Source organism: Hakea prostrata, chromosome 1, assembly GCF_041222555.1.
Source record: "Hakea prostrata isolate BN-2017 chromosome 1, UWA_Hpros_2, whole genome shotgun sequence".
Taxonomy (NCBI): domain Eukaryota; kingdom Viridiplantae; phylum Streptophyta; class Magnoliopsida; order Proteales; family Proteaceae; genus Hakea; species Hakea prostrata.
Genome location: NC_142600.1, coordinates 57,658,746 through 57,672,326, shown reverse-complemented (window position 1 = coordinate 57,672,326; position 13,581 = coordinate 57,658,746). Strand labels below are relative to the sequence as shown.

The 13,581-nt window shown below is 40.4% G+C and overlaps 1 protein-coding gene and 1 long non-coding RNA gene across 5 annotated transcripts; both read right to left on the bottom strand.

The window, feature by feature from the left end:
- Positions 1 to 916: 916 nt before the first annotated feature.
- On the bottom strand, positions 917 to 3,046 carry LOC149029190 (uncharacterized). 4 transcript variants are annotated; one of them, XR_016172374.1, is made up of 4 exons: positions 2,666 to 3,046; positions 1,410 to 1,473; positions 1,118 to 1,270; positions 917 to 1,000 (listed from the first exon to the last, which is right to left on the bottom strand). It is a non-coding gene; the product is annotated as an uncharacterized LOC149029190 (long non-coding RNA). The 4 variants fall into 4 exon arrangements; XR_016172376.1 differs by having other exon boundaries at positions 1,414 to 1,473; XR_016172373.1 differs by lacking the exon at positions 2,666 to 3,046 and having other exon boundaries at positions 1,410 to 2,093.
- A 1-nt stretch (position 3,047) lies between these two features.
- LOC149029189 (protein SUPPRESSOR OF npr1-1, CONSTITUTIVE 1-like) lies at positions 3,048 to 8,073 on the bottom strand. The gene is made up of 6 exons (XM_089142524.1): positions 7,878 to 8,073; positions 6,337 to 6,722; positions 5,822 to 6,136; positions 3,368 to 5,704; positions 3,101 to 3,262; positions 3,048 to 3,053 (listed from the first exon to the last, which is right to left on the bottom strand). The coding sequence occupies exons 1-6, from the start codon at positions 8,071 to 8,073 to the stop codon at positions 3,048 to 3,050; spliced, it is 3,402 nt and encodes a 1,133-aa protein (XP_088998650.1).
- Between the last annotated feature and the right edge of the window lie 5,508 nt (positions 8,074 to 13,581).

The window sequence follows — 13,581 nt, the reverse complement described above, 5'->3', positions numbered from 1 at the left end:
CAAAGCAATGAAAACTACATCCAGTTCGGGAGCAATCACTTGGACAGAGGAATGCCAGCAGGGACGACACCCGTTTTAGCCCGACTAGTAACCGGGGAAACTCTCACAGTTTGTCTATGCTTTTATATTGTAAGTGTTACTTTTTATGTATTTGGTAAGTTAGCCCGACAAGGGCTGTTGTTTCTCCTAGGATCATGCTTCTTTTGTCGTTGGTCACATTCAATCAGCTACTGAGTTGATTTTCTATATCAAGGATGATTGCTATATATGTGGCGTGTGTTACGCTTTTGGTCATAGATGATCGTTATCTGTCCTGAGTAACTATCATGCGGAGCCCCACCCGGGTAAGACCCGGTCGGGTAGAAATCTTCCGTATCAGAAGGTTCCCAACATTAAATCAAAAGGATACTCAAAAGGTTCTGTAGAGTTACTACACTCAAGATAATGGAAACCCAAAGCCAAACATGGCTTATAAATAAATAGCAACCCACTAATAGCCTCCAAATTCTGACGAAACAAGTAAAACCAAAACCCCAGGCAAAACGAAAAGGTAAATAAATGGATATAAACATCGCGGCAACCTTGTTATGAAGGACCCTCTACCCAGCCTATTGGCAGCCCCATTACATCACCCAAATCTGTATAGATGCCTTCGTTCCCTTAACATCTAATCATAATTTCTCTAGCTACATTAGAAAGCCATAGCTGCACCTGGAATGTGAGTTGCTCCTTTGCTGCCAAATTAGCTAAAAAGTCTGTGGTCGGGTTTGCCTCTCTATAACAGTGAGTCTTCCATTCAATAATCCCTAGAAATCCTGCAAACACCTCCACCGTTGGATGAAGGCCCGAGATACTTTTGAGTTGAGTTGTCCATGCAAAAGAGATGATCATAAGTAGCAGTAAAACAAGGGATCATAACACCATGGCCATCAATTGGTGCATCATATTCGTAGCTTGTGACACGCATGTTGGATCAGACTGAGTTGGTCCCAGCATGAACCTGTGGAAGAGAAAAGTACACACCGGATACTTAAATCAATTAAACGCACGCAAAAAACTTCAAGATGAATGTTTAGCAATGGGCAGTAAAGAAAGAGATTGATCAACAACCATCAACCTGCATCTCTCTAGCCACCATAAATAGAAGAGACCATGCATCGACAAAGAATTAGTAATCCAGCAACAACTGCAACAACCATACTTTAACAAAACAAAGAGGAGATTTGTTGCTGAAAGAATTTCAGTGGCATTCAAAACTGCAAGTGAACTCCTGAAAGTAGAAATTAATATATCATCAATTAGGAAAATTAATTAATCAGAAAGGTCATTTTTATTGATCAACATGTTACCATTGATTAGCACAAAACCAAAGAAAATGAAAAACCACATAGGAGAAGACAGTACAGCACCTACATCCTTTCAGATTAGCATCTTTTCCATGAACCATATGTGCCTCAGTAGACGGATAACATCCTACACAAATGATGTGAGAATAAACAAAATTTTCACCAAGGAATTTATAAAAAATAAAAAAATAAAAAACTTAATATCCTTTATCTCTTTCTTGTCCATCTCTTTTAACATGTAGAGATACTTTTTAACGTAGAGAGTCATAGCCTTGCCCTGTGTGTATGGATGTAGATGAAGAAAGAGAGATCTCAAAAAAGTAGGCAAAAGAAAATAGTTTTTTTAAGAAATAAAATTGATCGACTCTTATTGGAAAGAGAAAATAATAAAATAAACAATCAAACTTAGATTATAAAGTTTTTTTTATAGGGAAGAGATTTTTCTATTTTTATGATGATATTCTTTTAGAATATTAGGAGTGTGAGGGAGAAGGCAGGGCTTGCCAATATAAGATTTCTTGATGCAAATTCTTGTTTTAAACAAATGACATTACAACGAAAAAAACTAGAAATACATGGAGAGACATGAAATATGTACTTAATTAGTAGACAATTACCAAGTAGAACATAAATGCAACCTCGTTCACATTTTGACCATAACAACATTGAAATCTAGATTCTTTACCAATCAGGGTTAGAGATTTGTTTTTCTTTCTAACATTTCAGCACACACTAGAAGGAGCCTATTAGGGGTCCTTCATCTAATTAATATAGTCAAAACTTAGAGGTGGACATATCTCCTATATAATATATAATAGAGAGGTATGAGGGGAACCCAGACCTCCATACTAATGGGTTGAGGGTCCAGACTCCCAATTCCCACCCCCGCCCTCCTCCCTTCAAAAAAAATAAAAAAATTAGTTCATCAATGAATCAGAAACCACATATCAAACATATCACATACAAGTAGAGATGGCAGGCACTGCCTACATAATCACCAATGAGAGCATCATAATCATAGCTTGTGGTGATGAGGGTGCTCGGGTCCCTCTCCCAACCCCCTCCATCTTGAGTCCTTGTGACTGGTTTGATTATGATTCAAGAGAAATTGGTACCGGCCAAGAGAATGCTAAAATTGAAATAAAGTTTAAATACGAATGATAGTATATCTAATATTACATTTTCTACAGATAATTTTTTAGATTCACTTTTTACTGTAAATGTGAGAAAGAAGTAGACTCTGGCTGATTTCTACTAAATATCTATTCATCAAACAAAGCGGGCGATAGCAACAACAGTAAAGGGATGGGGGACAGCACCTCTATGGATGGATGATGCCTAGTCATGGATGGATGGATGGATCGATCATATTGTTCTGGAGAGTGAGAAATTTTTTAATATCTTCGAACCACAGCAAATCCCTGTGCACAAGGGCCTGCACGGAATTGACTATAAAACGTATCCAAGTCATCAACATTCTCTTTAACTAGGAAGAGATTCACTTGTGGCTGCACAGAAAGAACAGTATTTCTGAAGTGTAGGCTCATACGTGAGATCTCAATAGCATCTCCACCTTCCAGCTGCAATCCAAACCAATCAATCCCGTCGAATTCGTGAATGTAGACCATATCTCCATTCATCCTCGACGGAATGGGAAACCAGATTTTCAGCCATGTTTCGTGGTAGATTTTCGTTTCCTCCTCAAGGCTGCTCGCGCCATGATGATCATGGATACAAGATTCAATTTTCAGAACGAATTCATTAAGAAGGTGGTCGTCTTCAGGTCTAAAAGAAACATGCAAAATTAACCTGCTGCCGCTATAGATCCCATCAAGAACATCACTAGGAATCAAGTAACCACAATTCGTCTTTCGCAAACACACCCAAATTTGTTCCCAACCAAATCCGTAATCCAACTGTAAAATAAGAAACCATCCATCCATATATACAATACAAATACAATAGTCAGTCAAACGAATAGAACAAAAGAAATTAACTCCTCTCATCAATCACTCACTCACCTGGGTATGCTCATACCAAGCACGATATGTCAGGACGCAGCCATGATCCGCTTCAGTCAATTCACCAATTTCCCTGTAACTTGCCACTACAAAACCTCTAAACAGCGTCGCATGTACTCTTAACTCCTTGCAGCACAACATTTTCATCCATTTCACTTTTGGAATGGGTACCGGCCAATATGGAAAATTAGTATGAAATTCGAATGCACCAGGGTACTCCAAAACCCTGAAACATACACGATCTCGAACAACAAGTGTACGCAAGGACGTCATACTCTCTAGAGAGACTGTTTTACGGAGGAGTAAAAGATCCTCTATTTTCAATTCCTCCAGCTTCTTTAACTCTTCAATGGAGTCGGGCAACTCATTGAGTGAAACACAACCTGTGAGAACGAGCGATTGGAGGGAACCCAACTGACCTATATTTTTTGGTAGCTTCTCAAGACTTGTACAATTTTTCAAGTCCAAGTAAACGAGCTGTTGGAGCTGTCCAATGGATTCATGTAAATAAGTCAAAGACATACAGTCATCAAAGTATAACTTCTTTAAGCAAAACCATCCAGAGAAGATTGGAGACTCAACCAATTTTTCACAACCACTGAGGATAAGCTCTTGGAGAGAACTCAACCTACACATGCTGCTTGGGAGTTTCTCAAGACTTCGACATTTTTCTAAGTTCAAGTAAACCAGTTGTTGAAGCTGTCCAATGGATTCATGTAAATAAGTCAAAGACACGCAGTCATCAAAGTATAACTTCTTTAAGCAAAACCATCCAGAGAAGATTGGAGACTCAAGCAATTCTTCACAACCACTGAAGATAAGCTCTTGGAGAGAACTCAACCTACACATGCTGCTTGGGAGTTTCTCAAGACTTCGACATTTTTCTAAGTTCAAGTAAACCAGCTGTTGAAGCTGTCCAATGGATTCATGTAAATACGTCAAAGTCTCGCAGCCATCAAAGTATAATTTCTTTAAGCAAAAGCATTCATAGAAGATTGGAGACGCAACAAATTCTTCACTACCACTGAGGATAAGCTCTTGAAGAGAACTCAACCTACACATGCTGCTTGGGAGTTTCTGAAGACTTCGACAGTTTTTTAAGTTCAAGTAAACCAGCTGTTGAAGTTGTCCAAGGGATTCATGTAAATAAGTCAAAGACATGCAGCCATCAAAGTATAATTTCTTTAAGCAAAAACATTCAGAGAAGATTGGAGACTCAACCAATTTTTCACAACCACTGAGGATAAGCTCTTGGAGAGAACTCAACCTACACATGTTGCTTGGGAGTTTCTCAAGACTTCGACAGTTTTTTAAGTTCAAGTAAACCAGCTGTTGAAGCTGTCCAATGGATTCATGTAAATAAGTCAAAGACACGCAGCCATCAAAGTATAACTTCTTTAAGAAAAAGCATTCAGAGAAGATTGGAGACGCAACCAATTTTTCACAACCACTGAAGATAAGCTCTTGGAGAGAACTCAACCTACACATGCTGCTTGGGAGTTTCTCAAGACTTCGACATTTTTCTAAGTTCAAGTAAACCAGCTGTTGAAGCTGTCCAATGGATTCATGTAAATAAGTCAAAGTCTCGCAGCCATCAAAGTATAATTTCTTTAAGCAAAAGCATTCATAGAAGATTGGAGACTCAAGCAATTCTTCACAATCACTGAAGATAAGCTCTTGGAGAGAACTCAACCTACACATGCTGCTTGGGAGTTTCTCAAGACTTTGACATTTTTCTAAGTTCAAGTAAACCAGCTGTTGAAGCTGTCCAATGGATTCACTTAAATAAGTCAAAGACACACAGCCATCAAAGTATAACTTCTTTAAGCAAAAGCATTCAGAGAAGATTGGAGGCTCAAGCAATTCTTCACAATCACTGAGGATAAGCTCTTGGAGAGAACTCAACCTACACATGCTGCTTGGGAGTTTCTCAAGACTTTGACAGTTTTCCAAGTTCAAGTAAACCAATTGTGGAAGTTGTCCAACGGATTCATGTAGATCAACCAAAGACACGCAACCATCAAAGTATAACTTCTTTAAGCAAAAGCATTCAGAGAAGATTGGAGACATAACCAATTTTTCACAACCACTGAGGATAAGCTCTTGGAGAGAACTCAACCTACACATGCTGTTTGGGAGTTTCTCAAGACTTCGACAGTTTTCTAAGTTCAAGTAAACCAGCTGTTGAAGCTGTCCAATGGATTCATGTAGATCAACCAAAGATCTACAATGAGTAATATACAACCTCTCTAAGAGAGGAAACTTGCAAGAGAAATTAGGAGACTTGATCAACTGGTCACAACCCCTGATTCGAAGAATTTTTAGTTTTCGAAATTGCTGCAAAACATTATTACAAAAAAAAAATGTCAGTGGATTGCCAAATAGTAATGTGGAATTAATGTTTATTTGTTTGTGTAAATGACAAAAGAAAAGGAAGCAAAATAAGAAACGTACCTTATTTTCATAATCGAACTCAATCAAGTTGCAGCATCCTCCTCTTTTATTAGCTTGCCAAGTATGTCTAAAATGACCATCACATAACTCTAGCATAATTAGTTGATCATGATAAAAATCAGCCGGTAGCTTTTGTGAGGGACAATTAATCCAACTCAGCCATCTCAACGTAGAAGGAAGACACTGAAAGTCACTCTTTGAGGTTTGCCCCCTAAGTTGTAATAATCTTAATTTGGGCATCATCTTCAAGCCTTTAACATATATTTTACTTAACGAATATGAGTTAAATATAATACCTTCAACCATTTCACTCCCCTGCATCAAAATTAATCAACAAATAATTAAAAATGAAAAAGATAAAACGTTTTAGACTTTTGTCGTGTAGTGCTCCATGATATCTGTGTATGCTTCTCTACTAGTGTGTGCACTTTAATTATTTCAAGTACGTATGTAGTACAAAAGCGAGAGGAAAAATAAAAAGAAAGAAAAGAAAATTCTTGTAATTTTACTTTTACCTTACCACCATCTACTACATTCATGTAGTCTTCAAAAGACCATAATCTGCTAAATTTATTGGGTTCTTTAGGGCTTCCATCGTGTGTAATCTTCCTGCCCATATCTCGAATTTGGTCATGAATCACTAACCCATTCCGCTTGCCAATCTTTAAGAGTGATTTTCTTTTGAGAATTTCCATGTGGTATTTTGGTTCAAAGCCGCAAGCCTCCCATATTGAAAGTACATCTTCTTCCTTCCATCCCTTGAAAAAGCATGCTGCATCAAGAAACATTGATTTCTCAATGTCATCTAGTTTATCGTAGCTTATCACCAACTTTCTATAGATGTCATCATGAGGGATTAGTTTCAACCTTCGTTGCATGCTTTCCCATACTTCTATATCGTCTGTTAAAGATAAGTCGAACCCAAAACCTCCAAAGCCAAGGGCAAACCCCCGTAGTACGTACTATATCGATTGAAAGCTGCTTAAAATCCTCGGGAATTGTCTTTGTTGGAAAAGCATACGAGCTGAAGAGTTGAAGACTTTGTACTTCATTCAATTCTTGAGGCTCATATATTTTTCTATTATTCCCGGGCACTCTATTCAATATGTTTCGATCTCTGGTTGTTACGATTACGTCTTCGCCAGGACCGAACCAATCGAGACCACCAGCCAATGCATCTAATTGGGTATGATCATCTACGTCATCAAGAATGAGAAGCACATCTACTTTTTGAAGTCTAGCTTTTATCAATGTTGATCCTTCTCTAGAGCTGCCTATGCTGTTTTGGCTTTTTTTACCAAAGATAGTGGAAAGGAGTTTCTCTTGCAAACTTATCAAATCATTGCTAGATGTTTGCTCTCTTACATTTTCAAGAAAACAACTCTTGCTAAAGTTTTTGAATATACGATTGTACACAGCCTACGCAAGAGTTGTCTTCCCGATACCCCCCATGCCGCATATGGTTAAGAATTGAACACCGTTGGAGCCGGTTTCGGTAGCAAAGATAATACAGATTGTAGACGTGATTCCACTCCAATAGGATATCTAGCGCCAGTCAAGGATGATTGCATGTGCAATCGGTTCCAAACTTCTTCAACAACTTCACCGACTAACCTAGATTGATCCCCGCAAGCGATCAGATTTTTTTAGTGAACAAAAGAAAAAAGGAAGTCAACAAAATTCAGAAATCTGTACACTATTGGACATGAATTATATCAATGAGGCTCACCCTTTATCAAAAATCCATCCATTCTTATCACCAACTGCCCGCAAAGCTTCCCTCCATTCTCGTAAGAGTTTTAACAGCCTCTTTGTCATGTCTCTCGAGGGGAAATCTCAAAACTTCCACTCGATTCTTAACATCTCGATGCGGTAACATTGAAGAAAATGGGTAAAATGATCCGACCGTTGGTTTGATGACATTTCATCGTTTGAGCAAGCTCCCGCAAGCACCATTTGCTTTCTCGCATATCGTTCACCGAGGATAGCAATGGTGAGTTTGGAGCCTTCTATTGCTTGGATAAGTGTGGCCCAATGTCTTCTCCTTTCCACATACCTTCGCTATCTATGAAAACATGGATTCCACGATCTTTTAGAGCTTCATAAAGATGACCAACAAATGTTTTACGGGTGTCTTCACCTCTGAAGTTGATAAACACATCATAATCGGAAGAAGATCCAGCAATATCATAACTGGAAGAAGATCCAACGACATCATAACTCGAAGAAGATCCAGCAACTTGATGTGGCATCGGTTTCGTTGTTGGGGTAGTGGTTCCATGGAGATGAGACTTTTTCCTTTTTCTGATAGTGGCTCCATGGAGATGAGATTTTGCCAACAGATGTAGAGAAATGTTGATTGAAGCAGAGACTGGAAGTTCGATCCGTTCTTGCTTCTCTTTGTAAAGGAGAAATCCGTTTGAGATATGAGATTAGGTACTACAGTAGATGAGTTGAATCCACGTCCACACCCAGCAGTCAAACAAGGAGGCTGGGTGGAAACCAGCTAGTCTTGCTTTAGTGCTCTCTTGCTTAGTGCATCGCGTTTTCATCTGCAGTGTACGGTTGAGATGAAAACAATATCAAGATTAATTATTGAAAATCACTTTTGCAACAAACGATCTAGATTAAAATCTCCATCCAAATTTCGATTCCCAATACTGAGACCTTGCCGCCAATGAAAACTCAAATTATATTGTTGCTGCATAATCCTGTTCGTCCCTTCAGCCGATTGAACCTGCAAAGATGAGCTCGACCGTGGAGGTCGAGTTTTCACCTCCGATGATCTAGTTAGAAATCCGACTAAGGAAGGCAAGAAAGTAATGAACAATAATAATACGAATAGTAATAATTCTATTCAGCGTACATTTCTCTTGTGCTCATTTACCTTTTTATAGACTTTCTGCGTATGAGTTTGGATGGAACTCAAACCTTATTAAGTCGGTGGTACTACGACTCTTAATCCTTGAGTCCTACTCGAACATAAGTAGTAGAGTCCTGGCTGAATATCGTTTCTTTGACTAGAATCTTATTCAGATTTACCTTGTTATTCAGCCTTTCTATTTACTCAACCGACCTTGACTTGGTCGGTCTAACTTGGTCCGAGCTGGTTGGACTAAGCTCAAACCAAACTAGTTTAGTTGATCTGGTCGAACTGGGCTTAACCCGAACTGGTTCAGGTTTATTTATTCTTTCCTTATCATAAGCCCCCGAGTCTCTAGAGTCCGAGCTTTATCTTGCTCAGGCTTTAGAGATTTGGTGGCCGAACACATCCACACTTCCGACCTGTGTTACTTATGTGCATTCACAGTCTGATGTTGGTGGTTTTATGGCTGACGTCATCTGACAAGGTGCTGTGCCGAAAAATGTGAAACGACGGCGCACGTTCTTTCATGGGCAACTTTTTGGACACGTGGCCTGTCATGATGACTTTTCGGATTTCGATAATGCACGAATTTTAATCGTCTTCTTTGCTTCAATTCTTCCTCCTCTGGATTAGAATCTTGGAAGTTCATGAGTGAAAGATTCATGATTAACAGCCCAGATGAGACTTCCTTAAGGGACGGTTAGATTGAAATCATTTGTTGAAGTTCAAAGGTTTCAATCTGGGCCCTTAGATTAGGATCTCAAAAATGGTTTAATAACCCACTGTTCCTCTTTCACTTTACTTTCCTTTGGATTTCGTATTTTTGTTATGGAGAAGACGACGGTTGCAGAGGCTTTTTCAGACTTCTTTTCGACCTTCCAAGGAACTCCGACCCTGCTTATTGTTGCAAGTAAGTTCGTTTTTCTCCTCTGGTGATTTTTATCAACTTTATTTTCTGCTTGGTGTTATATTCTGAGAGTATTTTTCTTTTTTCTTTTCTTTGAACTCTGTTTTTCATTTCTTCCCTTTAAGCCACTATAACCGTAGCTTTCTCTTATTGATGGGTGTTAAAAGGAGAGCTTTTAGACCTTCTATGACTTCTTCTGGCCCTTCGTCTTCTGAGACTGAGCCTGTTCGTCCTGGGGATGGCGAGGCTTCTTCCTTAGGGTACAGTGATACTGGGAGTGGCTCCTCAGTTGATCCAAGCTTATCTCCTGGTACTCGTCCGAACTTTCTTAGTGACGATGAGATTAGGTCTTTAAGTATTCGAGCTCGGTTTAGTACCAATAGGACAAGATGGTTAGACAGTCTTTCTCCATCCGATCTTGCTTTTGAGAGAACTCGACCTACAACTTCCAAACATGTAGACTTTGATCCTAGCAGTTCTGGTCCCGGCTTCTTCCCTTCCAAGCTCACTGAGAGCGACCTAGAGCTCATTTGAGCTGGGTATGCTATTCCTGATAGTTTTGTGATCAGGGCTCCAGGGTCTTATGAGCGTGCTCACTTACCCCCTCAGGGTGAGTTCGCTGTGTATGAGGATGCCTTTATTAGTGGCTTTAGGCTTCCTGTGCACCCAGTCTTTGTTGAAACCCTCAACCAGTTCGGGATGTGCCCAGGGATGTTAGCGCCAAATAGTTGGCGCAACATCATCTGTTTCTGGGGCTTCTGTAAACAAAAAGAGGTCGGTGTGACTCCGACCTTAAATTTGTTTCTTCTGTTTTTTATGTATAAGAAACAGGAGCAGGATCATTGGTTCTATCTTTCCAAACGAACTGCCTGCGCAGTCTGGATGGGAGGGTAACTTTGTTGGAAAAGGAACTCTTCCCTCAAATACTAATGGTTGGAGGTCCAGATACTTCTTTGTTTGCCCTTCTTCCCCTTCTGATTTTCCGACCTTCTGGCCAACAAGTCCTAGGGAAGGTTCAAATACTCCTCCTCCCCTTTCATTATCCGAGCAGGAAGCAAGGGATCGTATTCGGATGATTCCTACTGAAGATCGGAACTTGCTTGCTGTAAATGGATTTTGTCCAGAATATCCCACTATTCTTCATCATTGGGGTTTTTTGACTGGTAAGATGTATGTTTTTACTTTTTTGCTTTGGTTCATCCTTATTTTGCCAAGTTAGCTTACTCGAGAAATGATGCAGTGTTGCTCGGTGAGGATGATCTTGCTGATGTTGCTAGTGCCATGCTAGAGGTGGAGGCACAACATCCGACCAAACCAAGTAAGATACCAGTTGATCGGGTGTCTCCCTCTAAGGACAAGAAGGTTGCTGTCAAAGAAAAGTCATCTTCCCATGTTCAGAAAGATACCCCTTCTGACTTTCCTCCCCGACCAACCAAAAAGGTAGCCAGTAAGAAGAGCTCGAAGAATGATCCTCATCCTTCCTTAGGTGAGGATGTTTTTGGTCAAGAGCTTACTGCTGAGTTCAGGGCTTCAGGCTCTTCGGGCTCCACCAATATTCTCCGACCAAACTGGTCACTGGATGGGAACTCTTCGGTTTTCAGGGGTGAGTCTCCCTCCATGACCAGTGTTGCCAATGAATGGCTGGGTGGAGTCATTCTTCCCTCCGACTTTGAATATCTTCAAAGTTTTGGTCGTCTGCAAGCACACAGTATTACTGTGAGGTATAGATATTTTCCTTCTTGTATTAGAAGTTACTTTTCTTTATTTTGCTTGTAAACTTATTGTCTCTTTGTATGCAGAATGGCTTGTGCTTTGGTCCAATCCCTGGGTCAAAGACTCTGCTCGGCAAGATTTCTTTGCTCTTCGGGAAGCCAATCAATGTAATAAGAAGTTGGAAGATGAGTTGGCAACCCTGAAGTCCAACAACAGTTCTTTGATTGCTCGGGAAGCTGAGCTTCTCAGTGAAGTAGCTACGTTGAAGGGGAGGAATGAAGCTGTGGAGCTTGAGAAGACCGCTCTTCAAACATCCTTGGAGGAAACACAAGGCTCCTTGGTCGATAAGGAAGCTGAGATATCCAGTCTCCGAGCTAAATTAGAAAGCTCCGACCACCAAGTTGCTAAGTTGATGAAGGTCGTTGAGGAGAAAGCTCCTTGTGTTTTCGAGGATATCCCCCACAAGCTTCGTGCTGAGGTGATAAAGAGGTGGGTCAAAACATTTGGTTGTAGGAAATTTATGACCAAGATGGCTGTGCCTGGATATATATGCTCGGCGTCATACTTACCAGGGTCTTATTGCAGCTTTCAAGGATTTGGATTTAGAGAAATTCCATAACCTAATTGATCCTGGAATCTATGATGATCTTAAAATTCTCCGACCTGCCTGGTGCGCTGACCGACCAAGGTTTCCCAATCCTCAAGAAGTTGACGTCGTTGATTTTTTGGATAATTGGGATCCATTGCCAGAGGCTGGTAGTTCGGGCACCTCTTCCTCAAAAGGCAAATCAACTCAGAAGATAAAAGAGAAGCTTTAGAGCTTTGTTCTATCTTTTTTCTTTTGTATGTATGGCCTTTTTGGCCTTTACTTTATTTGTAATCTCTGTCTGTTCGAAATGAAACACTTTATCTGAGATTTCTCAATTTGATCACTGCCTTTGTTTTTTCGAGCATAACAACTTAATTGTTTGTATATTTGATAAAGAGTTGAATCTCTTTTGTGCCTAAGTGACTTAGGGCTTTTCGTGCCTAAGTTACTTAGGGCTTTTCTTCCCGACCTCAGTAGGTCGGTAGCCTAAGTGACTTAGGTCTTTTGTGCCTAAGTTACTTAGGGCTTTGGTGCCTAAGTGACTTAGGTCTTTTGTGCCTAAGTTACTTAGGGCTTTGGTGCCTAAGTGACTTAGGGCTTTTTGTGCCTAAGTTGCTTAGGGCTTTGCTTCCCGGCCTTAGTAGGTCGGTGGCCTAAGTGACTTAGGTCTTTTGTGCCTAAGTTACTTAGGGCTTTGGTGCCTAAGTGACTTAGGGCTTTTTGTGCCTAAGTTGCTTAGGGCTTTGGTGCCTAAGTGACTTAGGGCTTTGGTGCCTAAGTGACTTAGGGCTTTGCTTCCCGGCCTTAGTAGGTCGGTGGCCTAAGTGACTTAGGTCTTTTGTGCCTAAGTTACTTAGGGCTTTGGTGCCTAAGTGACTTAGGGCTTTTTGTGCCTAAGTTGCTTAGGGCTTTGGTGCCTAAGTGACTTAGGGCTTTGGTGCCTAAGTGACTTAGGGCTTTGGTGCCTAAGTGACTTAGGGCTTTTTGTGCCTAAGTTGCTTAGGGATTTCTTCCCGCCCTTAGTAGGTCGGTGGCCTAAGTGGCTTAGGTCTTTTGTGCATAAGTAACTTAGGGCTTTGGTGCCTAAGTGACTTAAGGCTTTTTGTGCCTAAGTTGCTTAGGGCTTTTCTTCCCGACCTTAGTAGGCCGGTGGCCTAAGTGGCTTAGGTCTTTTGTGCCTAAGTAACTTAGGGCTTTGGTGCCTAAATGACATAGGGCTTTTTGTGCCTAAGTTGCTTAGGGCTTTGCTTCCCAACCTTAGTAGGTCGGTGGCCTAAGTGACTTAGGTCTTTTGTGCCTAAGTTACTTAGGGCTTTGGTGCCTAAGTGACTTAGGGCTTTATGTGCCTAAGTTGCTTAGGGTTTTGGTGCTTAAGTGACTTAGGGCTTTGGTGCCTAAGTGACTTAGGGCTTTTTGTGCCTAAGTTGCTTAGGGCTTTTTGTGCCTAAGTTGCTTAGGGCTTTTATTCCCGATCATCTTAGCTAAGTATTCTATATGTAGAAAATTCATGAACTTTATTCAATGGAGGAAAATTCAAAATGTCTGAATCACAAACTATTGTGTGTATCTAAACAATTTAAAGACAAAACTGAAAGAAAATTTCCAAATTTGTTGAGGATTTTATACTATTGATAGTGTAACACCCCCCATATTTCTAACCCGAGAACCGTATTCCAGGTCCGAGA

Coding starts and splice junctions, on each gene's coding strand:
- LOC149029189 (XM_089142524.1), bottom strand. CDS start 8,073: ATGCCACATCAAGTTGCTGGATCTTCTTCGAGTTATGATGTCGTTGGA. Junction 6,723..7,877: donor TGTTTTCATAGATAGCGAAG/GTATGTGGAAAG, acceptor TATCTTTAACAG/ACGATATAGAAGTATGGGAA. Junction 3,263..3,367: donor CTTGGTATGAGCATACCCAG/GTGAGTGAGTGA, acceptor CTTATTTTACAG/TTGGATTACGGATTTGGTTG.